Source organism: Calidris pugnax, unplaced genomic scaffold (assembly GCF_001431845.1).
Source record: "Calidris pugnax isolate Ruff unplaced genomic scaffold, ASM143184v1 scaffold18, whole genome shotgun sequence".
NCBI lineage: Eukaryota > Metazoa > Chordata > Aves > Charadriiformes > Scolopacidae > Calidris > Calidris pugnax.
Genome location: NW_015090812.1, coordinates 9,250,144 through 9,276,150, shown reverse-complemented (window position 1 = coordinate 9,276,150; position 26,007 = coordinate 9,250,144). Strand labels below are relative to the sequence as shown.

General features: G+C 39.4%; 1 protein-coding gene across 1 annotated transcript in view; it reads right to left on the bottom strand.

Annotated features, from left to right (window-relative positions):
- Positions 1–26,007, bottom strand: part of EIF2B3 (eukaryotic translation initiation factor 2B subunit gamma) — a 106,029-nt gene that overhangs the window by 63,410 nt on the left and 16,612 nt on the right. The window contains exons 4-5 of the mRNA XM_014939524.1: positions 21,158–21,317; positions 15,521–15,632 (exon numbers count right to left, since the gene is read on the bottom strand). Coding sequence (XP_014795010.1) covers positions 15,521–15,632; positions 21,158–21,317 — 272 coding nt within the window. The remainder of the gene's footprint in view (positions 1–15,520; positions 15,633–21,157; positions 21,318–26,007) is intronic.

Here is a 26,007-nt window from a genome sequence, read left to right as displayed (position 1 = left end):
GATTTAAAATTTCCAGATTTGTTAATGGCTATAACAGAAGCTGCTGCATCATATTACTACAAGAAACTGAGCTTACACCTAAAACGCTTTCAGGAGGATGCTGAAGTTGGAGCACTATGGCATTAAGCCCAACTGAACAAAAATGTACACTGACCTGAAGACAGAGCTGGATTTTCAAAAATCTTTCTCATCTTTCACCCACTACTCGGACCTGAATAATAGCTTAAGGTTGGGCTGGAAGAATTTCACTCCTTTTGAACAGCAATAATACGGCAATTAGAATATCGTGGAGGACAGAAGAAAATGCCGGTGATTTCAATGCAGTGAGATGGTACTTTGAGCAGCAGGTTAACTTCTTTCCCTGGGACACTTACTGCCAACTGAGAAACTTCATGCAAACAAGAACACGGTTCCGCGCAGCCCAGTATGTGCTAACTCACTTCATACTGTAGGTGGGAGCTACCTTTATAATAATTAGGAGACAGTCATTGTTCATTTTAAAAAAAAACAACAACCACCCAAAAGAACCAACAAAAGCACATTCTTGATGGAAAAGCTATCTCTAAGAAAGACAACACTGCTCATCTGTGTATTTTCACAATTTAAATACTAATTTTTTAATTTTATTTTTTTTAGCTGCAGTTACAAAGCCCAGTTTTTGGCCAAAATTAGCAAATATTTTATTGCTGTGATAAGGAGACATAAGCATGCTACTTGTCTGGAGGCAGTGTGGCTTCAGCAATGAAACAGATAGGAGAAATGTCATTAATCTAAACTTCAGTGGTCCCTAATAGTGAAAGCAGTAGTAGAGAACCATTTTCACCACTGATCACAAGCTGGCATTGGAAAGCAAGAGAGAAGACAGCAACTGAAGCCTCTGTTGGTTGTGCCTCCTGGGGTAGTGAGTTAAACCTCACAGCCCAGAAGCAATAAACTGGCCATGGCAAGTAACAGAGTTCAGACACCTCCATAATTTGCTCTTAGAACAGCTCTCTGTACAAAGACCAGAATGGCAACAAATGCAACCCTTTTCCTTTACAAGGCTAAACCCATGGTAGGACAATTTCCTCATCTTGAAACACTTAGCCTAACAGAAAGAAAAAGAAAATGGGTAGTGGATGACCTGAAGATTATCATTTACAGTTTTATGGCAACCTCAAATACTATTAAAACAAAACAACTTCTGTTCCCTTCTTGCTTGGAAAAGATTGGGACTATTCCGTCTGTGGTTGTGGACTGTTTCAGTATTATCCAACTGCATAAACGAAACTAGTGTCAAAATTAAGTTTTAAATGGCTTGAGGTTTATAGGAATTAAAGAAGGAAAAATTAAATTTGAAACTCTGCTTGTTTACTAGCACTAATTAAATATGCCAGATTTCTGGGCAAGCTTCCTAGCCTGTGGCTACTACGTTACTGGCTTGTAAAACAGTCAACAAGTACATGAGTACAAAGCACAAATACAATAACAGAGATTTCATGTACAGTCCTGCCCTTAGTTTATAAAGAAAAAATGTATTAGAAACAATCCGTAACTATAAAGACCTGTGCTAACCCTCTAGACTATACTAGTAATAGAAAAAGGGCCAAGTCTACAATGATTGCTTTCGTGGAGAACAGCTTAAAAAAAAAAAAAAAATCAGAGAGGTAAGAAGCAATGAGCAGAACCAAAATGAACAGGAAGCCTTAAAGGACTAGTTTACTTCTAAAAATCCTGTGCTTCTGGGCTCTGCTTTCAAAATAATTTGCTATTAAAAATAAAGGGGAGGTTTCGCACTTTTAACAGAGGTGGGTCTGATTATTCACACCACAGAAACTGCTCTCCTCACAAAGAGTAGATTTTATTATGATATTGGAATTCACGAGAAAATAGGTTTATTCTGAAGAGTTAGAACTTCACATTTAATGGGAGCAAGGGCCAGATCTGTAATCATACAGTCCATTTAGACACTAAATTCTGAAGACAGGTACTGTCTTTACATTCTACATTTTAAAGGCACTAGCACAATGAACTCAAAGCCTATGAGGAAGCTACAAACCAACCAAGAAAGAACCAAGTAAAGCCACCCTGAAATAAATGGAGGCTCTGGAGATGGCTCATCTCAACACGCAGCTGAAATGAAACAGGATAAAATGCAGTGGTGCTTCATCCCCAGGCAAGCAGGAGAAGGAGGGACAGTAAGATCACATGGCCTAAATGCTGGTTTTTGCGTATCCTTCTTTCAGGAAAAGCTCCCAATCTATCTTTCTACAAAAGTGGCAAACAACTCTTAATGAAGAAACACTTCAGAACAATTTGGTGCCTCGGCAGCTTTAAAATGAACAGCCTTTTACAGCACCTCAAATTAATGTGCATTCCCACTGTACAGTAGCCTCGCTCAGCTTTAAGGAAACCAGGAATTATGCTTCAATAAAAATTCAGCTACGCAAATATTCTGCTATAAAAAGAGGCATAAACATATAACTCTCCAACTTCCAGAATCACGTACATGAGCAAAGGGAAACGATATAAAAATAACTAGGTTTTTGTTTACATCTCAGATTTACAAGAGCAATTCCAGAAACTAAGTTCTTCCACAGAGGCATTGATTTAATTAGCCTGCATAGCACGCTTTACTTGTGTTCGGACCTCTGATATACATTAATAAAAAAGAAACAAATATACAATGGATACACACAAAATAATTTGCTAAATTTTTCCTATGCCCAGATGCAGGTAAGAATTCTCAAACACAGTTTCATGGGCTTTTCCTTACATGCAAACAATCCTTTTTAAATGTATACAAACTATGTATGTTTTCAATTAAAAACGTGACTGGATCGACTGGATCATATATTCTTGCAAACCAGCCAAAAATCAAATACAAACTGAAGCCCTGAAGGAATTTCAGTGAGTACAAACCATACAGCACAACAGTTCTACTTCTGGCAAGAAGAATCACCTCTCCTTCTGAAATGAAGCTAGAAGTGACAGCGGTGTGTAAAAATATGCTGTCAGTCAGCAATGAAATAACTACATTAATAAACAATACTCAGAAATAAAAAATATTTAACTGGTGAAAATCTCAACTAAGCAAGTAAGCACAAAATGAACAAGTAACAGCAGAGCACTTCTTACTTTTTGATAACTGTTAATCTCAATTTTGGGTCTTACTATTCAATCGGGTGACAAAATTAGTTCTCAAAATTAGAGATGTGAGCATGGGATTCTCTTCAGGACACAAAGTGTGGCAGTGAGGGTGATGTTTCTGCTTAAGGCAACAAACAGGACTACTAAAAATGGGGTTTCATATACTTTTTTTCCACTGTATTTTGATCCATATTGCTGCAGATTTTCTCTGGTTGTCCTTCCTTGTCTTTGATTCAAAAGCCAAAGCATCCCAGAATTTGAGAAATAAATATTTAACTGTGAGAGTAAATAAGAAGTTATTATCCACTTCTGGAGGTAGCACGCAAGTTCAAGGCAGTGCCTACCTGCAAGGAATACTTCTGAAGCTCATCAATTTCTCTCCTCCCTATAACTTCACCTAATTCTCCATATCCATGGCTCTACCCAGCCTGCAGCAAGCAGGGATCAACATGTTATGCCAGTGAACTTACATATAGAAATCAGACCAGCCTTTACAAAGATATGGCCCCAACATCTTTCACTTGGATGCACTGCAGTTGTCCTTGACTCTCCCCCAACACACACAGCACACATTTGGTTGTGGTCTCAAATCACGACAGCGCAAGACACATTCCCATCATCTACATTCATTCCAACTATTTATACCCTGAACGGCTCCATTCAGCTTTCACCTCTTCACCACACACTAATATTTCAGGCATTAACCCATGATGAAAAACATTCATGAGCAACATATCTAGACACCTTAGGAAACAGCAGTATCCTAAGATACTTCCATTGAGACTTGAATTAACACTTAGAACCAGTTTTCTTATTGTCATTGAAGGAGGAGCTGAAATCAGCAGTAGTGACGCAGGCTAACACTTCCAGAAGTCCTCAATAGAACCTGTGAGTCACATCTCCACAGGGGACTGAAAGGATTTTCCTTTAGGAAAACTAGGAAGCCAACAGACAGAAAGTGTGAAGCAAAACCAGCCTTTACATTATTGTGCTGCAGTTTGCTATGAGCTTTCTGTCCCTTGAAGACTCACGCTCAGGACTAAACACATTTTTCAGAGATGCTCAAGTTCATGTCCTTGCATCTGCTGCCTTCGAGATGGTGAATCAATGAGTCATGACTTCAGAACACAGAAACAAAGGAACAGGTAAGGTGACATATTTCTTTGCAGCAGGTTACTCAGCTTGGTGTTTGGCATCTCTGCTGTTCTTGGCATTCTTGGCTTACACATTCATTATATCTTTATTTCTGCACATGGCCTTTATAAGGCCACTATTTAGCAGGGCAGTATCACCTTGTTTTATTACCAGAACTTGTCATTCAGAAAACATTAACTCTTTCTCTCCATGCATGAAATTTTAATTAAAAAAGTAAAGAAGCAGATCACACAGAGCAAACAAATCAACTCAGATCTTTTAAAGTAGATAACTTATAGGAAATTGTTGTATGCTTTTAAAATGTTTAGGAGAAATGAAAGCAGTTAGTCTTTTGAGTGATCACCTTCTAAAGGGAATTACTTTTCTACTGTGAAAAATACACTATTTGAAGACCTATAAAAGATTAACTCTTGTCTGATATTTGTATTTTGGTGGAACGTGAAAGTGCTGACCAACGCACATGGGTAACAAAACCACAGTTCTTATCTCAGAATTTAAAAGCTGCCATCAGGTGGCCAAACTGGAAGGGGAGAAGAGCAAACAAATGCAAGGATTAAGAAAAATAAACATTGCTTTTTCTTTTTTGCCAGAGTAATGTGGACTCAAGAACGCCCAGACGATAGTACTGATTCTGCACCAGATCTGGCTCCTACCCAGTCCTCCTGGTACCCCCATGGCGTGCCCTGGGCCCCCACAGCATTCGGGGCTCCTCTGCCTGCCCAGCCTGGCCCTGGCAGCGGCTCGGCCACCCACGTGTTAGCTCAGGTGCACTGTGACCAGCTGGGAAGCCTCAAGCCAGCATTTGTAAAACCAGCTCACGTGCACACAAGGAATCACCTACCTACAAATTCAATCATGTACATTCAGAAGTAGCGGCTTCTTAACGCAAAAGAAAACATATTTCATTTTTCACTGTATGTCCAGTGCTTTTGTATGAAAAACTGGAGAATAAGTACATTGAAAGAGACAGTGGAGTGGTAAGAATAGCAGTGCATAACAATGTAACATACAATAAACTATACAATAATACATTTAAATACCACTGGCGTCCAACATGCAGAAATGCAAGTGCTGAAACTGAAAATCTAGGTTCAAATATGATCTGTAGCTTGTGCTGTACACAGCTTTACATCAGCTGCTTCCTGCAGGTCGTTTTAACAAGTACTATTCCCATTCTCAATGCAGGAAAGCCAACAGTTAATACCATGTACTCAGAGCAGCATTTTACATTTACAGTACTAACATAAACATTCATGAGTTATGCCCCTGTGAGACAGGAAAGTAATATTGCATTCATTTTAAAAAGTGAGGAAAGTAGGAGACAAACATTAAGTGAACTTCTCAAGGCCACAAAGCCAAGTAGAGAAGTGAGATCTTGTATATTAATTACAAGACATTCTCAATGCAAAAAGGTGATAGCACATCAATTCACACGTTAACTTTTACCCTTTCCTGCCCCAGATCACCTGTAAGACAAAAGAACTCTTCCTCTGTAGACACAAAGGTTGCTTACTTTAACGGTTCTCTACAACAATCAAACAGATTAACATTTCTGTTTTTCTCCAAAGACAAAAATAGAATATTGAGAAGTAAGGTCAGCCAACTTTTCTGCAAACCCTTTAAGTTAACCGTTGTCCAGGACTCATCTTTTACCACAGGCACGACATTACCCCTGTTGCATATGAAAGCCTAGAATCTATCTAACATCCCTACTATTATAACCTCTTCTTTTCAGTTGACATAGGCATTCAGTTTCTCAAGGGCATAGCAAAAAAAATGCCAAAGTCTACTTTTTTCAGGTTGCTTCCTTCATGTAATAACTTAAATCAGAAAACACCCAGAATCCTGCGTTTTAGAGCTACACTATCATGGGGTACATCTAAAACAAACACATGCAAGAGACATGTTCCTTAAATCTGAAATATATACTATTTTCTCAAAGGGTAAGATATAGAAAAACACACCAGCAAGCACTAATTTGTCTCACTGATCTATCCCCTCAATAGCCAGAGGCTACTTTTAACTACACTGACTTAGCAAAGGAATCTAAATTGTATAAATCAACGTCTCAATTAACATTTTGTTTAGGAAGAGTTACGGAAGAGAAACAGAATGTAATCATTTGCTAGAACAGTGGCTCCAGAGGTCTGGGAGCGAGCGCAAGAAGAATGGAGTTGACTGTGGGAAGGGTCCATTATTCTTTCAATAGCATCTGGTGCTGCAAAATACGTGCTTGCATACTTTCCTACTTGAAAAGCTTAAGTCTTCAGTAGCTCCTTGGTCTGGGAAAATGGCAGGCACCCAAATGCTAACCCAGGGATCTAGGGAAGAGATCTACCTGAAGAACAATATTTTTCAAGTGGCCTTAGAAGTGAAAAATGGCCATAATGAGAAGTCTCATTCCCAAGGGATTTTATTCCTTGTGTTTGGCTGCTGCTCGTCAGGTGCCGTTTCCCGCACACATCCCCAGCACATTCTAATGCAAGAATGGAGAGGGCCTCTCTGAAAATAATCACACTTGCTGAAAGACCTGCCCTGCATAAATATCTCTAACAACAGTACAAACAGAAATCAGCCTTCTTGCCCCGTACTTTACTTGAAATTTATGGCACTGCTGGCCGTGATTCTGTTATTACGATTCTACCTGGCTAAGGCTCAAAGTCACAGAAGTGGGAATTTCAGAGGTATTTTCAGAAATGCTGTAGCTCATTTGGGGGCGGGGAGCAGAGACAAAAAAATAAATACCTAGTTCTAGAAACGCTGTACCCAGACATTAGTGAACAAAGCTATATATTACACATATATGCATACATAGATGAACAGATGTATCATAGAGATGGGACAGAGAATTTAGGGGGACACATGGCCTCTGAAATGATATTTAATGCTACACCATGGGAATAATAAAGCGAAAGGAAAAAGAAATAAAATCAAAGGGAATACTAAAAGACAGTCCCTTGTGCTCTTGCAAATATCACTAGCTGCTGGAGGATTTATATGCAGAAAAACTAGAAGTTGAGCTTTAACTTGAATTTCCTTTGCTTTCTTACTGGTTTGCTTCCAACCCTCAGAGTTTAATTAAAGTCTATCAGTTTTTTTTTTTTTTTTTCCTGTCTGAACGTCCTAAATTATTCCCTTTTTAAATTTCTCTGTATTGACTGACCCAGATTTTTCAAAATCTTGAGCTTCCTCTAACCTGAATTATGAATACCACCCCTGACATTTTTTTTTTTTAAAGGTTAAAGGATTTCAAGGTGATTGACCCAAGTAGTACCAACAGCTATTGCTGGCCAATATGCAGGTATGCAGGTACATGTAAATTATGCTTAGAATGAGTAATTGTGCAAGATATAGCATTCTGCTTTGCCAGTTCACATGTCAAGGTCTAATAGCCATCTCCTCTTAATTCCCAACAGAGTATTTCATATTTGGTGACTGGAGAAGGAGAGATTCCTATAAGAAATCTCTAAGACAAGTGGATAAGAAGTTTTACTGCTTGTAAAAGGAATCTCTACCTAATCTTCTCTAGCTGGGGAAACGGTGCATTAAAACTGATGAAGAAAGGGTTTAAAGCCACAGAAAATTAGGATTTCTCAAAGTAGAAGCCTAGAGGACATGTTGCCCTTAGGAACTGATCTCTGCTATTCACTTGATCTACTGGAAGAACTCCCTGGGAGCATGTCTTAGCAAGAGAAAGGAAAGTTTGCTATGCTCTTCATTTCCTGTGTAATTCCAGAAACTGCCAGCACAATGCTGTTTGGGGAGAACCACACAACAGCTATTCAAGAGGGAATTCAGCATTGTATTCTGAATGAATGGAAACATTTTGAAAGATATATATTTGCTGCAAGTAGAATGCGAACCCAATAAGGATCGTGGGCACGCATTTACCTTCAACCAGCTAACTGTATATTCTGACTCTTTCCATTATGACTGTCACAATATCCTTAGCAGTGCTAAACATCACAATAAATCATGCAGGTTAGAGTTCACAGTAGCCATGAAGTAAATGTAATAAATCAGCACTAGAAATATTATGCAACTACAGTTCAGTTGATACTTAGTGTAGCTAATTTTAATGGAGAGGCTATCACTTTTTTTGTATCCCTGCAACTTAGCGATTTGGGATCTCAACAACCAGGATGAAGGAAAGGCTCTTCAAAGTCCTGCTTTCTTAGAATAAACCAGATAAATGGTTCCTTGCAAAAACCCCAAAGGTATTTCCCTCCAGCCCACTGCAAAAATGTTCTACTAAGCATGACAATTTTAAGGATTATAAAAAATAAATAAATCAGTAACACAGAACAGTAAGGGAACCACTAGGTTTGGCTGGGCTCGGGAGCCAGGACCTCAGCCCCAAGCAGAATCAGACCTTTTAACTGAAGAGGAACAGTCACATGCCTCATTTCACCCTTACTTTGCTTTAAACTAGGCTGCTTCCTCCCCCCCCATATTCCACATTGGCTGATAAATTCCCCAACGGCGGGTGTTAACTAACTCCGCATTCCAGTCTGCTCTGCGTCATGGAGTTCCACATCCCGCTGATGAGGAACACATGGTGGACATGTGGTAGGGGAGAGCCTGACAGCGCTCGCACAAGCGGGGATAACTCCTCTGACCTTTGGCTTTGCTTTTTTTTTTTTCCCCTCCGTCCCATCCCTACTGCACAATAAAGAGTCTGTGCCCCTCTGTCACGTACTGGTCATTCTGGGATCGCTGGACACAAGCTGAAACCCTAAAATTTCAACAGGCAGCTACAGAGAATACACACTATGGCTGAAAACACACATTGAAAACAAATACTTGATCATTCTGTGTCACTTCCCTAACCAGACCAATCAGAGGAGCTTTTAGATCATACAGATTACATCTGGATCAATTGGGGTAAATATGTCACAAAACCCACCAGTGATGGCTGCACTTCCCATCCCCTTTGTGAAATAAACTAACTCGCAACACTGCTAAAAAATACACAGTGGCAACTATATTAAAGTATTAAGACATCTTTCTGAAACGAACAGAGCATTTGTCATCTTTTCAAGACACGAGCCTTGCTTAGAGTAACAATGAGATTCAACTTCGGTATTGTCCAACCTGATGACTCATCCAGAGCACTGCATTTACCAAGTCACATGGACTTGAGGGTGTCCAAGCAATACAGTCAGCTCTTCCTCCTGTGAAACCTCTGAAAAGTAAAACCGAATCAGGGGCTAAGAGCTGGTCTGAGACCGCAGCAGACAGACAGACAGACAAATGACTAATGACAATCCGCGCACCGTACATTTACTGACAATCAGAAATCAAATGCTGAGCCCCACGCTCTCTGCTTTTGGTCTTATGCGTACTGTAACGCTGGCAGAAATCTTGCAGTAAAATTAAATCCATTGTAAATAAATCTTTCTGTAGCTACATTCAACAGAAGTCTTTGCTAATATTCCAGAGTCTAAGATTCATGACCTCTTACCTGTACAAGCTGTCAAGACATGGCATGACCTTTCTTTTATAAATAGGACCTGGATACACTGTACATTCCTTTCAACCCCCCCACCGGATGAATAAAATAACATGACAGCAGCAAAACACAATAAAATCCTGTGGAAGCAACAGTATTAAAATCACTAACAGCAGTATGTTCATTAAAATACAAAGTCAACATCTCACAAACTGCTTTGATAGTATGTTCATTGTACAAGCATAACATAAAAGCACCAAATTAAGATGTTTCCGTTATATTTGGCTACATCCATTTTAGAAACAATAAATCATTTCAAAAATACTCCATTTCTGAAGTTGAAGGTTACACTCACCCTCAACATATTTACAGAAAAAGCAGAGCAAGTTGAGCAAAGTTTAAATGCGTAATAAGAAGGGCAAACTTTCTGAGAAAATGAATGCCTTTTTGTTACAGTGACTACTCTTAGAGAACTGAGAAACTTCTAAACGGGCATGCAAGACCTCCAAGGGCATCTTGAGAACATCTACTACCAACTCATGGCTCAGACAACAACTCACAGGCCAATATGTTTTTCTGAAATGTTCAGCAAAATCCTCTTTTGTAAAGAAATATGATTAAAGCTACACCAACATTTTTAAAGTGTGGTTATAGTCTGAGAAGTTAGTGTGTAAAAATCACACCCTCTTATTCAATAGACCTAGTTCCCCTGTTTTGATTCAGTCAGATCCGCTTGCTTTACTGGCTAAAATAACTTTTTACAACTTTCTAAATTCCTACTAGTACTGTGAAACCAATTCAGTTCTGGGAAGGGGAACTAGATTCTTTTCTGGATTGTCCATCTGCAAAAGGATTATTACCTAAATCAAGACATACAATTTCTACTTTTATGATGGAGGAACCAAAAGAACCTGATTTAATTTCTGTATGCTAGACAGAAAATGTTATTTTTATTTGTGAAAAGAGCAGATCTGGACTAACAGGAAAGACATGAAGATCTACACATCACTCTCTAAAGTCATACTTTACTGAAAAAAGAAGTATCCAATATTTTTCCATGGCATTCCTCAAAATATCACTTGAATGCAAAGGAAAGTTAATAACAAAAGTTTGCTAATAGTTAAAACTACTCATTTTCCCAGCAAAGGAACACCACCAAAGCTAATACAGATATATTCATCCTGTGCACAGCTGGGCTTAGCACAGGGGCTTTGGTCCCCAGTTTGCCCTGAGTTGCTCCTCAAGATTTTCCTACTGACTTGGGTTATTGTATCATTCCCTTCCCTACCAGTGGCACTGCTTGTGGGGACCACTTCCTAATCCACAAAGTAAAATGAACCAAGTTATCAAAGTCCTCCTGTTTAATCTATTAAAAGTATTGCAACTCATTTTGACACATGGCTTACGAAGAACTCGATCAGGCATCCAGCTGGGGGCAAGCTGGAGGTAGTAGCCCCCTTCACCAGCACAGCTGGATCTGGAAGAGAACATCAGCCCACGATCTAGTTTATGAAGCTTTACAGAGTGGAGCATCTGCCTATACCTGTGTCAATCTCAGCCTTTCTCATGGAAGTAGATTTTAAAAGAAAAAAACCAGGAAAGAACCACCACAGGAGTGGCAGAGTATCTCAGAGATGACAATTTCCCAAGGAGGGTGGTTTCAGGGAACAGAAACACTGAGGAAGCTGCAGTGTGTTTCTATACGATTCACTTATTTAAAACAAATTATCAGCAGAAAAAAAAAGGCAATATCCCAAGGCAACAGAAAGGAAATCAAGTGTATCAAAGCTATTCCTGAACTCCCATTACCTACCCACTTGGCAACGCTGACTTTTAAAATTATACTACACCATTCATTTTTACTCTCATGATGCAAGGGGAAAAGGAAGAAAAAAAACCCTCTCCCATCTTACCCCCCTCTTTTTATTAAAATATCTTAAAAACAGATCTGTATTGTTACTTCAAGGTTACTAATGTTCGTACTGTATATATTTATAGATGAGGTATTCCTTTCTGTCTGAAGCACATGAGGTAATAAGTAGCTGGAATTGTCATGGTGATTTATTAACATATTCTCCAGGAGAAGCCCTGCACCTGCGTCTGAGCAGACAGAACACCCACGAAGGCTGAACTCACCCTTACACAGCCCACAAGATCTTAAAAGGAAATGCTCCAAATTTAGACCTGCTCCAACAGGTGTCTTTTACTGTCTCACTTTGCATGACCATAAATATCAGAGGTGGAGCAAAAAGCTCCCCGTCCATTGTAATCGTGCTTTGAAAACAAATACCTTTGCCCTCTCCGAAAGCAAAGGCGGCAGGTATGGAATTCTCATCATTTCCTCACTCCTTCATCCTGCCAAGACCGAAGTCAGAGAGATGTCACTGGCAAAACCAGGCTCCAGGGATGAGCACATAACTTTATTTTTTTTCTCTTCAAAAGGCCCTAAGCTGGCTCTGAAACTTCCCCAAACTGTATTTCTTTCATTCTAGTATCTCATCTTGCAGCTATTTGCCAAAGTGAATGACATGCACAGGCTGTTCATGGCTTTTTATAAGCTCTCATTACCCAAACAGGGAACCATTTCCTTGAAAATGCTTTCCCCAGCAGCATCAGCCTCTCTAGGCACCACCAATAAATTTGTCTCCTGGCCCATCTTGATGCACACCAAAACGTGCCTGGATGAATGTATTTGATACTGTTTTGCACTTGTTTACTGGAGGGAGGACGTTACCTGTGGGACTTGTCATCAGGGTGATTAACAGCACAAAGGGGGAAAAAATTATTTAAAAAAAAAAAAAAAAAAAGCAGCCCAATTTTAACAGCTCAATGGAAAGCTTTGCCAGATTTGCTCTGGCAAGCAAAGGAGCAAAATCCAGACTCCTTTCTGTGATGTAACAAGGAGAGGCATTCTCAAAACCAAAATGGCTATCCACAACTCACAAAACCCCAAAACAAATCAAAACGACTAATCTGGAAAAGAAATCCTAACCAAACCGAGAAAGAGAATAACAGGTCACACCACGGACTTAGAAATCCTATTAAAACGTTTCATTCTGTAACACTTTCATTATTATAAAATGCCTGAGTCAAGAGCAAATAAATATTTAATACTCAACAGGTACTCAGGAGAATGTGTGTTTTCCCCTGTCCCTCCCCACCAGCTGCTCTTTTATGGCAGGAAAGTGAAGAGCGTGAAATCCAATGATAGGAAGAAGGCAAAGGTCAGGAAAAAGGTTTTTCTTCAAGGATTTAAATTAGCGTTCTACAGCTTTGGATGTTTTGTCAACACAACTTCCCTCCTGTGAGGAGGGGAAGCCAAAGGTCCTTTGAACCATTTCTGTATGGGATCTAGATTTTTACCAATAACAAGATTCCTAGCTTTAAAGAAAAGTTCATCTTCCCTCTTCCCATTTCTCGCACCACTCCCTCCTTGTCCCTCCTTGCACTCCACTCCTTAAAAAGGGGGAAAAAAAATAGAAAAAGAAAAGGATCTGAAGAGCAAAACAAGCACTGAAGGAGTTCTAGAGTTCATGTAACAAGACCACCATAGCCCTTCAAAGGGACCATTAAAAGCAAAACAAACAAAAGCAACACCCTCAAGATGTCTATTGTATTTTGCAGAGGAACAAATGAGTGCACTGGAAATTCTCCCATCTTGCCACAAAGTCTGTTATTTCATCAAAACAAAGTCCAGAGATCAAGAAAGAGCCAACATGGTAGCTGAAAGTCAGTCACTTTAAGTGATCCATGAAGAAAAACGAGATTGGGCTTGCTCTTTTTTTTCCCCTCTCTCCTTGCTTTACTATGATGTATTAAAAAAAAAAGACTTCAAAGACCATTTTAAGCGTCGCTTTTGTTTCTCACATGAGAAAATCAGGGCTTGAGCAGGTCTAGACAACACAGTGGTTAAAACATCGTTAGCTGCCAACGCTTTGTCTTCCTAGAGCTCCCACAGTTGTTCTTACCCTGGAATTGCCTCATTTGAAAATATTTGACAATTTCCATATACTATTTTGCTTCCCTCAGAGCTTCTCCAAGATGGCAGCTATAAAACAGAGTGCGCGCACAAGCACACACAGCAGGCAGTTGCAGATGTCAGAGTCTCACCCAGGTGGATATTGGCCCAATGCTTCTGTCTGATGCTTCAAAGCATCTTTTTCTTAATTTTTTTTCTTCTTTTTAACACTTAGCAGATTTTCTCTCTTTGTGCCTCTAGAGTATCCTCTCATCTGTGGGCTTTGACAGCTGTGCAGATGGAAATGTAAGAAAGACAGGGAGACATACAGATTTTTATCGCATCTGCATATCATCCCAGTTATGCTCAAGAAGATCTGCTGAGGACCATGTAACTGAACAGGTGTTCCTGAAAGCAAAGTTTGGCCTGCAGGATAAAGCCTGATTAATTTACCTATAGGGTAACAGGAATGAGAATCCTCTTGTTGGATGAACCTGTAAAATCAGAGGTCAGCTAAGATCACACATGTTACAGCAATTTCTAAGTCATTATATCATAGCCACTCACTAGTCCTAGCAGAAAGCCATAAAGACAAGCCCATGATTAACAGCAGATAAAATATTCCTCACTAGCCCAAAATAGATCCATTAGTCTTCATTTGCACAAGTACACAGAATTCAACAGTGCTGAATTTCCTATACTATGTAGATCGGCTGCTGTGGATGTACAGGCTTGTCTGCAGCTTGGTCCCTGCCACATCCAAGAAAAACCCAGGAGAGTGCCAGTGGGAACATGGTGGGACAGGCTCTTTCCATCACACAAGTTAACTCTTTTGACCACCTTCCTTCTAGGGTAACCCTTAAACTCCGGCAGAAGAGGGGACATCTTTCCACAGGCACACAGCACCTCCCTTGCATCTGGTAGCAGGATGTCCAAGGAAAGACTACACCTAGCTGTGGCCCACAAGCACACTCCAGAGGCATTCTCACAGAAGAGATTATCTGAGAGCACACCCCAGATGTCCACATCCTTGACTTATAAGGTCCACATGGACGAATTTCCCAGCTCCCAGATGGCTGCCCCACAGGTGTCCAATCTCACAGAGGTTAAAGTCTGACTGTCAGCCTGAGACAGACTACAAAGGCTGGTCTCTCAAGGAGCCAGCAGAGCTTTCCACAGAACATGTCAAACTATGTGTGTCTGAAAAAACTAAAATCACTGTGCAGAAGAGCATGAAGAGCAACAAGCCATCTTTCCTTCTTCTGCTGATGGATATGAATTAAGCTGTGGAAGCAGCTCAACTAGTCCAGCATATTTAATAAATTCATCAAAGTCTCCAGTGCAGTTTAATGGCAGATATAACGTGGATTGTCTAATGAATCATTTTGGGCCTAGAAAGACAGTGGAGGTTTTGTGCCTTATATGCAGAAGAGTGTCATGAAATCCTGAGAGCCTCTCTCAGATACTCTGTAAATCCATTTGGGACTTGGCCAATGAGACTATCATTGCATTTACAGACATAGGCCTACCACCTCTGAATCTAAACTGTATCTGAACTACAGTGATAGTGGCTTCATTTCAAGAAGAGTAACCTTTTCACCCGTTCCTCTTCTTTCCCTGGTATTTTTCACAATAAAAGTATCAGACAAGCCTATCAACTGATTGTAATGATGGAATAAATAATAAAATACTGCTTCCTGACTATTGCAAAAGGTGCTTTTCCTCTTCCCTTCTCATCCTACTTTGGATTTAACCATCATTCCTAGTCCAGAATTATTTCCCCCCATTACAAGTTCAGTTTCTATTACAAGGACTCATAAGCTTACTTCTGAAGGATGGATCTTTTAATGACAAGTTCTTCATCCAAGTCAGCTTCATTAGCCATGAAGAGCAACCTTTTTCCTGTGTCATCCACTCCAATGAAGTCGCGCTGCTCCACTGAAGTAGAAAATCAAACACAATCATTATATAACCCTGGCTTAATGCAGACTGGAAAGACAAATGGAACCACCAACCACCCCCAAAATACTAGGTTTCAGATTTATCCACAGTATTTATTAACTTTTTTCAGTCAGGGTAGCTAATGTGTATCTTGACATTCAAAACATTGGCCCTGCAAGCTTTTTGTATCCTTTTAATGCAGATGACAACTACAGGTCCTGACATGCAACACTCCATCTCGAACTGTACTTTTCTATTCTGTTTTTTGTGGTTTTTTTTTAGTAAAAAGTAAAAAAACCCAACAAACCTGCTACCTGAATTTACACAACAAACCCAAGACAAACAGGGAGTTCTTAAAAATCCAACTGCTTCTTCCTCATCGTAAATAACTCCACATTAGAATTTGGTGCTCTGGAGAGGATTATGATTTCAGTTAAGACAGAACTACTTCGCAACCAATCTCCTATTTCAGATAAACCCTGATAGCAACAGGAAACCTAAATCACATACACATAAAAGTGTAGATTCTAAGACTCCTACCATTGATGTTTCTGGGAGGGGGTTAACTTAGTTTAAATACCTATTTATAAAACTGCCAACCAAGAGAATACCTAATAGTCACATGTATTATTGTGGCAATTCCCATCTTCTGCAATCAGCGACTATGCATCAACAGTGACTTTGGTCTACTGAAATGTAAAGCATTTATTCTTGAACAGTTTTCCACAACATCTGAATACAGGGGTGGCAGCTTATTCTAACTTGCACTTTGTAGTATGTTCCATCACTCTGGTGGCAACTATACAGTCTTCACAGGAACACAGGCTGTAGAAGAATGCCATGGTGCAGTTCTAATAAAAAACTCTTTTCTCCCACTAAATACTATCCTTTTGGGCCAAACTGGCAAATATTCAATCTCCTAAGTTCTAAGCCTTTAACCACACTGGAGTAACAGCATGCTCTGCAAGTAGTTGATTCCCTAAGATCTTTTCTCAGCCAAACTCTTTTTAACCCTGTTTTCCCCAGTTCAGCCCTGTCCCTTATTTTCCTTATACCTATTCCTTCAGAGTTACCATAGCAACAACCACTATCAAAATACAGTCAAATCTACACAGCTGTTGAAAGTTCTCCTACTGGCAGCCTTTGATCCAAGTGATCAAGCGTGCCCTCTTCAGAAATACCCCCCCAATCCCCTCTCAGAAATTAACCAGACAGCAAAGAAGTACAAAAATAGGCCTGAACATGTAACACTGTGACAAATTCAGTACAATTAGGATAAAGCTCACTTGCTGTAAAAACTCAGGAATAAGTCTTGACAGTGTCAATCCGCATGCTAAGGAGGATGATGAAGTTTGAGAGTAGGAGTTAGCTGACCACTGCCACTGCCACCTAACCAGGGCCTCCTGGCAGGCTAGAAACACAACAGTGACCAATTTCCCTCCACCAAGGTGCCAAACACTTCTCTCAAAGTTGAGGTCATGACTGGTTTCCCTTGCTTGTGTGGATAGGTAAGAAACAGACAGTGAAACCATGTGAGAGCACTATTTTTTTTTTGCTAGTGGATTCCAGGGCAGGTTTTTCCCTGTATGCTGGCAATAAATAGCATTACTTTTGTAATTTAGAAAAGACAAAACTTACTACTAAAATCAATTACCCAGAGATACAAGAGTACTGTTTCAAATCACCCTAGCATTACTTAGTGAGGAAAAAAAAAATGGAAGAACAAATACGTAACTAGTTTACAAAATCCCTGCAAGGAAAGTGTGAGAAAAATGTTAAAGCTGCAGTGATGGTAACTAAAAAAATCGTTCAAAGTATAAAACCAGAATGCAGGATGTGTTCTGCCTCCTCGCAATAGATACATAAGGATCTGACACAGCTATTGCAATTTATTAATTACCTTAGAAATTAGATTCCCATCAATTTTGAGGGCTTTAATGACCTAAAGAAATCATGACATCACAAAAGAACGGAAGTTGAGCAATTCAGTGATGAGAAGAAATAATTTTCAGTCAGATTTTCTAAAATGCTTTTTAATCAAACATAATTAATTGACACTTGGGAAAAAGACACCTTTGTTAAAAATTCAGTATCCCCACCCTTTCAATTAAAGGGAGAGAATTCACACGATGCAGCCTGCAAGACCACCAAGAGGTCTTCTGGCAAACACAGGGAATACCAGCGATGACATGCCTGCTGCTTTTAAGACAAGAAAAACAAGCAGGAAAGAGTCACCATCCCCATCTTTTCTGCCTTTCTTTATACAGAAAGGTTCAGACACTCTTTCCCACTCAATCCCTTGCAGCTCATCTTTAAGCACATGGCTCCATTCTGGGTGTCTGAATTCCTGACACACACTGTTTATTTGGGTTACTACCATTCACTAGCACTCTGCCTTTTTTTTTTTTTTTTAATTGCCATACCTCCTATTGATCAATTAAAAAAGCCAATGAGATTATTATTGTCAATATATGATCCCCCAAACATAAAAAACAATGAACTTCACCCTGTAGCATGCAGTTGAATTATGTCAAGTATTTCAGGAAATCATCAGTATGAATTTACAGCTGCTTAACACTGCAATTCATGCTAATTTAAAAACTGTTCCTTATCTCACAGTTCTTGTTTAATAATATCCCGAAAGCAACAACTTTGTATCAGATTCTGTGACATATGAAAAATAAAACTCTTGTTGCTACTTCGCAAAAAATAAATGAATTTGTAGGAACAGTGAAACAATAAATAAAGCTGCAAAAACATCTAGAGGCTCATCAGGACTAAGGATATCCATTTCCCAACAGTAACACTTGAGCAGCACAGCACAAGTACTTATATGCATCATGATTTAGAGAAGGTGCTAACAATCCTCATACTACGAAAAGCTGCCTGACACACTCCACATTAATATCTTTTCTCCTGTTGTTTCAAAGTTTCATCAAATTTTAAGTGTTTAGGATAAAATTTCCAATGCCAGGTGCTTGCCTTAAGAGGAACACTTGGAAAAACTTCAGGAAAAACAATTCAGCTACTTCTAAGGCTAAAGAAAGAAAACCAAGAGTGTTTAGCCTAAGCTTAAATGGTTAGGTGGCCCTTCCCTTGAAAAGCTCTGGTATTCCAGTTCTTCAGAGAAGCAGCATGACATTCAGTAAGCGCTGCTGACCTGTGTATCAGGAGTGTACTTTTTGCCATCTGACTCCATTATAAATCTTTGAAAAATTGCAGTTTCAAGTGCTCTTCCAAGACTTACATTTTTTGCTGCAAAAATTTCTGCATATTTTATTCTTAAGGAAAGGTTGCTTCAATTCCTCAGCTCCTAGAACTGACCAAAGAGCAGGTGCTATCTAAGATCTTCTGTACCATCAGGTGGTACAAGCAAAACATAAGCCATGAGGCTCCACAGCCATGCTGTGACGACTGTTCCAGGGGAAAGAGCTTGATCTATTGTGGTTTTTCAACCTATTTTTACAAGGAAATAAAACTTACAAGCTCACAAGAGTAAGGGGAAAGAAAAGCATAAAAACAAGGACTCTGCAAGGTGAGCTGGAAGGGAGAGCAAGTAGTCCCTGAAAACTGGTGGAAATTGGGACTGTCTTCGAAAGGACACTAGACCACAGAGACAGGAATCAGAAGAGAAGAATAAAGGTGACTATGGTCAGATAAATGAAGCAGGTCGAGATGAGAAGTCAAAAGTAGAACAAGGGATGGGACTGGTAGTGAAAGAAAGAGTAGTATATGAGAAGGAAAAGCTAGACGCTTGAGAAGGATCCTTGAAGTAGGAGACTAAGCAAAGAGAACAAGAATGGAGACTGCTGGTGGCAAGAAGCCAGCATGGGAAGAGAGATAGGGATGAGCTAGGACAATGATGACAGCAATAGGGTGCATTCAGTCAAGTAGGAATGAAAGGTAGGAGGGGCCAGTGCTCCCTAAAATGTACTGCCCAGCTCCAGAAGCTGGAGAAGAACCCAAAATGCCTCAAATCTCAGCACACCACTGATTTTAGCAAATGACTCAAAAAAGTCTGGTAGGATACACAACTCATCCAAGGCAGTTCACAGAAAACAATTATTAGAGCTATCCATGACAGCTCAAGTAGAATGGTTTTGAGTGGGAGACCTTAGCATCCAGCCCCACAGAAAAACACTGTGGGGTGGGTGACAAAACACTTCTGTATGATGGGATTCTAATGTTTTCAAGTTTGGTTTTTTACAGATATGAGAAACCATACACACATTTTTTAACAAATCATGTAAGAAGAGTAACGCTACAAAGTCAAGCACACAGACATTAAGAAATAAGCAAATTAAGAATGCGTGTGCAACCTGATGTGTTTACATTTATGAAGAGTCTTCAGGTGATCTTATTTATCCTCATAGACCTCCTTGCCCCCACCGTGTGGGCTCAGAGCTCACGTACTGGGCAGCTCCATGATGTTTAACCATAGACCCATGAGTTTATAACACTTGAATGCTCAACTCTGTGGCTGTAGTAGTGCTCTTGACAACGTTTTATGTGCTATTATCACTTATATTGCCTTTTAAAAAAAAGGGGGGTTTAGAGCTGTTTGAGAGTCCAAGTCCTAAATGCTTTCAGCCCTACTACCATTACACTTTGCTCCAGAAAATCTTTTCATGCAGAGTCTAAGCAGCTTTCTTTTAACAACACATTTCCTCCAATTTCAGACACACACGTAGTCCAACTGTTGGCTTACATTCCACTTCTCTCTCAAACAGTTTGAAGCTACGCTTTCTTATTTGTATTACTATAGTGCCTCTGATCTTTAATCACGGACCAGGACCCACTAAGCTGGCAATAATCAAGCCTCAGCAATTTAACAGATATCATTAAAAGAAAATGAGAGGTATGGTATGGGAACAACTGTATAGTATTAAGTACTTTTAGCATATAAGTAAAATGGGGATATTAGCCCTGCCCTGCCTTAGAGCTGTGTTGTGAGAATAGATACATTAAAGATTACAAGACACTAAGATATTATGGTAAAAGGGACAAGATAAGCATCTAACCAAGTCCTTGAAATCAGTGGGAGTTTTGGCTAGCAAAAGGCTCCTGGATGTGCTCTCAGAAGAATAATTCAGTGCAGATCACGAGAGGGGAGAATTTCTAGAAGTATTTGTTACCCGTCTAACGCTGGCCTAAAGTCAATGGTAAAATTCCTAGCTATAGTCTGGTTGATGCTTAGTGCTCTTGAAAAACCTAATGGTTTTAATGTTCATATGTAAGAAAAATTTAGGGTTTGATCCAAAGCTCACTCAAGTCACCTGGAGCTTTTCCCTTAACTCTTGTGAGCTTTGGATCAGAGCCTGCAAGATTACATGAGTCTAATACTTAATTGTGAGCTGGAAAAAACCAAGTCACACCTCCACCAGGGAATTTGAGTTAAAAATAAGGTATCTGTACCCTTTTTATTTCTTTTGCTCTGGGATTGACAACTAAACATATCATGCATACTAGTGGTCTCTCCATCATTTAGTAACAAATAAATATATGCATTCCTATCTACGTACCTGGCTTTTTTTTCCCTTTCTGTCCTGGTACCACTTCTGTGGGTTCGTGAGTTTTCTTCATCAACATGGAGAGAGTAGCATCATGTGTCCGAAAGAGATCCACAACTTTATATAAATCAACATCTGTGATCAGATCGCAGCTCAACACCAAGACATCAGTCTGTGAAAGAAGAAGAAAAACCCAAATCCTTCAGAGATACAAAAGACCTCATATGGATTAGCATTTGAGGACTCAACAACAAATACACATAACTTCTATTTTCTTTCTTTTTTTTTTCCCCCCAAAATTTAAAAAACACAGGGTCTGCCACACTCTGCCAAAAATATTTACTTTTCTTGAGTTACCCAATTAGCTATTTGGTTAATGATTATCCAGCTCTGGCCCATAAAGAATATGTGACTGTCTAAATTGCCATCATCTGCTCCTAAGGGAAGGAACCAGGACACAGATGCCATGGCTTTCAAGACTGCCATGAAATTCTGCAGTATCTGCAACAGCTACTTTTAGTTACATAATGATGTAGAAAAGAAATCTTTCTGAAGAAATCTTTTTTAGCTGACTTGGCATCTGGCTACAAACCACTGGAAAAGATATTTAAACTATGTTATTTTATCGGGGGAAAAAAAAGCAAAGACTATCTAGGATGTGATTTACTCAGTAATTACACTGCGATGGTGGGCTCAGTTTAGAAATACATTTCCTAAAACCAGCAATACCCCATATAAAAAAAAAAAAAAAAGAGGAAGTTGGGCCCTATTTAATAACAGGCTTGTATTTAATTTTGATCTCAAAGGATTCCGAAGTGCCCTACAATGTATTTAAGAGAACTGCTGCATATATCACAGAAATATTGTCACACATTGAGTGAGATGTAGCAGCTCCATTAACCACGCACACTATCAATATGCTCTGACTAAAAACTCTTACTTAGAAACAATTTTCTGCATTTCACGTGGCTTGTGGAACATACTGCCAAAAACCTACTAGTTCAGCAATTATCTTCATTTAAACTAATCCTAACATAATATTTGTGCAGCATGGCCTACAGAAAAGTAGCAAGTTTCCACTTTATTTTTTGTTAATGATCAACCTTCTAAAGGTGTCTCAAGAAGAGAGTGTTTCTTTCTTGTCACTTACCATTTTCACTTTCTGTGCTACCATTTACTACGGTCAGCCTCCCCGCAGAGCGTGATGTGGCTTACAAGTTTTGCCTTTTTAAAAGACATTATTTAATAAGAAGGGCACTAGAAAATACTTGGTAAAACCCAAGTGATTAACTCATGGAGGATCAGTAACTCTACTTTTGAAAAAGAATCTTGGTTCAAAGCAAACTAGTTCACCATTGACCTTTTATTACAGAAAGTAATAAAGAATATAATACAGAAAGTTTTACAGACTTTATCTAACACAAGGAGATTCCACACTGTTGGTGACAAGAAACGAGATCTGGTATTGACATTACTTGACGGGTTCTCCTACAAATGCAATGGAGTTTCATGTGTTTACCAATAAGTCACTGGACCTTGTGGTATCACAAACTGTTAGAGCTGCTGATTTGGCATGCTGTGCAAAAGGTCAAGCTCTTCAATTTTCATTTGATTTCTCCCCACTTCACTGAGAAACACCTGGCTGCTTTACAGGAAGGAACAATGAGCAGGTTGAGAATTTTACACATTCAAAACCTGACTTGCATTGCCCCTTTGAACATATTCTCAAAATGTGTATTTTATATTATGGTTTTGCCCAGGAGAAGTGCTTTAATTATCACTTCTCTAAAACAAACAACATGCACATATTGGAAAAAACCCAAACAACCCAAACCACTAAAGCAAGCTGCCTAGCACTCTGGAGCAGCCCTGCTCCAACATTCCAATGTGTACAAAGAAAGTAAGAAAAAAATCCCAACTTGGTATGGAAGTCACAACTGTTAATATGTGTTTCTTCACGATTTAATATCCTGGAAAATCCAGCAAAATTTTCAGATATTCCATTTTTACAAGAGCACAATCGAGTTACAATATTTGCAGAAAAGGCCAAAAGGTATCCAAGACCCATATTGACAGACTTGTGCTTCTCAAACAGAAGGTTTGTAGAAGGAAGATACTGCTGGATTCAAATCTAAATGCTTTCACTTCAGTGATGATATAAGAAATAATAATAAGAAGATAAAAAGAGAGACAGACACACCAATGGACTTATCCTTATCCTACAAGTATCTAGACTTGTAAAACAAACCTTGTAATTATTTCACATTTTACTAAAAGCTTTAATCTGTCATTACAGCAAAAACCCAACAAACGTCTCATAGTTGTGAACAGGCTCCTGGGTTTTTTCTCCTCACTATAGGACAAGCTTTTTGCAAAAACTGAATGCAAGACCCCTGAGGAGCATACGGGAACAGAACCACCAAATGTCTGGTTGCCATCTGTTCTACCCATTTACTCTCCCAATATGTAAATAAACGTCAGTGAGCACAGGGACCAGTGAAACACACAGTTGCTCTGTAAAGCCCACATTTCTGCTTCTCCTCCTGATGAGCAGAGCAGTGGCCTCAGAAGCACGCTGAGAATACACCATGAAAGGCTCTTTTGGGACTTGACAGCCTCCCCTTTGAAACACCACCCCCCTCATAAATAAAGCCTTCACTGTCTAATGGATGCACTTTTTTTTTTCCAGTGTACAACTCCTGAACGAATAAACTAATGGCTGAATGAAAAAATAAACTATCCTAGAACCCTAGCAGAAGTGTGTGTTTTTCTTTACGTTTTTAGGGTGGGTGTAGAAGAAAGAAAATAAATGATAGAGCTTGTGGGTTTTTTACATATATACATGCCAAATAAATACAGTGCACCTTTCCCAATGAGCCACTGATACAAAGAAGAGAAGTACGTACTTAGTACATGCGCTCATGTGCTAACAAGGGGTATGTGAACATACTTGACTTCATGAATTATGCAAACACCTAAGTACACACACACATCTCTTAATGAAATACATGTAGCAATGATTACATCAACCCCAAACTATTATACAAACACATGATAAGAATCAACATGAACTGATTAAAAAAACCCAGCAAGCACACACCCCAAGCAGAACCACTGCAAAGGAAGAAAAATGCACGCACAAATGAATTCTCATCACCCATTACAACCATGGGAAGGAGAAGACATGGGTCTTAACTCAAGGAGGACCATCTAACAGATGGGGCGTGAAACAAATGCTTGGAATTTCTGACATTTTCCTGCTCTGCCAAACTTGGTATGTGCCATTTCGGTTACTACTTCTATGACATGGAGGAGCCCTTGTCACAGACCAGGGCTCTACCACAGAAGCTGCTGCACAGACCAGACATCGAGCATAACAAAAGAGAACAGCAAGTGACTTTGGGTTGGAGAACACAAGGAATCACTGCAGCACCACTCAGGAATAGGGACAGCAGACCTGCCTTGCCAGTAGCACAGCTCACCTTTTTTGTGAGCATCACAAGAGTCACAGAAAAGGAGAATATGACACTCCTTGAAGAGTCACTCGTGCCTCAGTAATTCCATTTAACCTCAGATTTGCAATTAACACAATTAAGTCCAGAATTTAGACTCAGCTCCTGGTCAGTGGAGAAAAACAAGGTCCTACAGAGATCACATCCCACCTGTGATCCGAGTTTCAAAATACTTCTCTGTCCCTACTGACCACGGATGGAGCCCTGGTCTTCCAGTGTAGCCACCACTGAACACAGACTGTTCAGTCAAGTCTGGAAACACAGCACATGAGGCCTCTCCAAATCTCCCTTTCTAACACTGCCTCACAGCACTTCACTATCACACCTTTCTAAACTGTAAGATGCTCAGATATTATGAGATAATTTACATACTCAATCTGGATAAATACAACACAGTAACATAAACCATAAGAGATTCATACAAAATAGAGAGGGGAAAAAAAAAACAGTAAAGAAAAGAAACTCAAATCCAACATGTCAACAATTATATTAAACCCAGGACAATATGTAAAATCTACACAAAAACAAGACCAAAAGCAGAATGTTTCAAGAACTCAGTTCAAGACAGCCGATTTAAAAATAGAAAACATGTTTTCAATGGAACTAATTCATACCACAGATCAAAAGATGGATGCAATTATATGGTGTAATATACCAGCATAAATAAAAAGCCTTGGACTTTCTCACACCCTGCATACAAAGGCAACGCTAAAAACTTTTTTATATTCAGCAATAATTGCTGGATGCCTTCTGTTCAAACAGGAGATATCAAGGTTACCACAGATAGCTGGCAGCAAATGATGAATTTTTAGTGGTATTCACAACACTTTTTCTATCAAGTATAGACAAGGGCAGGACCTCATAGCCTAAACTGCTGAGGGCCTCAAAAACTGCAGACTAGAAAATGAGAAAACATGTGTTGCAAGGAAATCTCTAATTTGAACAAAATCAGCCTCAAGAGAAAGAGGAAAACAAATGTCAGATTGCATTATAAACAGAAAAGCAGCAAAATATCCACGAGCAGTAGAATCAGCTCTTAACAGAACTGAAGACAGATAAGAAGTTTAAGTTAAATGTGAAAAGCCTTCAATTGCACAGTATTACAGCTGAGACTGTGAAAGGAAAAAAAAAATAATCAAGATATTAGATGGATTCTGTTCCTGCAGTCAGCCTTAGTTAAAACACACACAAACAGAGAACTTTGCATCACTTCCTGTGGTGTGACCATACAACAGGGGAGAGAGGGACAAGTTATAATTACTGCTGGAATTAAGACTGAGAGTTTTATACACAATAGCCTGGAACTTCACCCACATGTTGCATTAACAGTGGGGTTTGTGTGTAATGCTT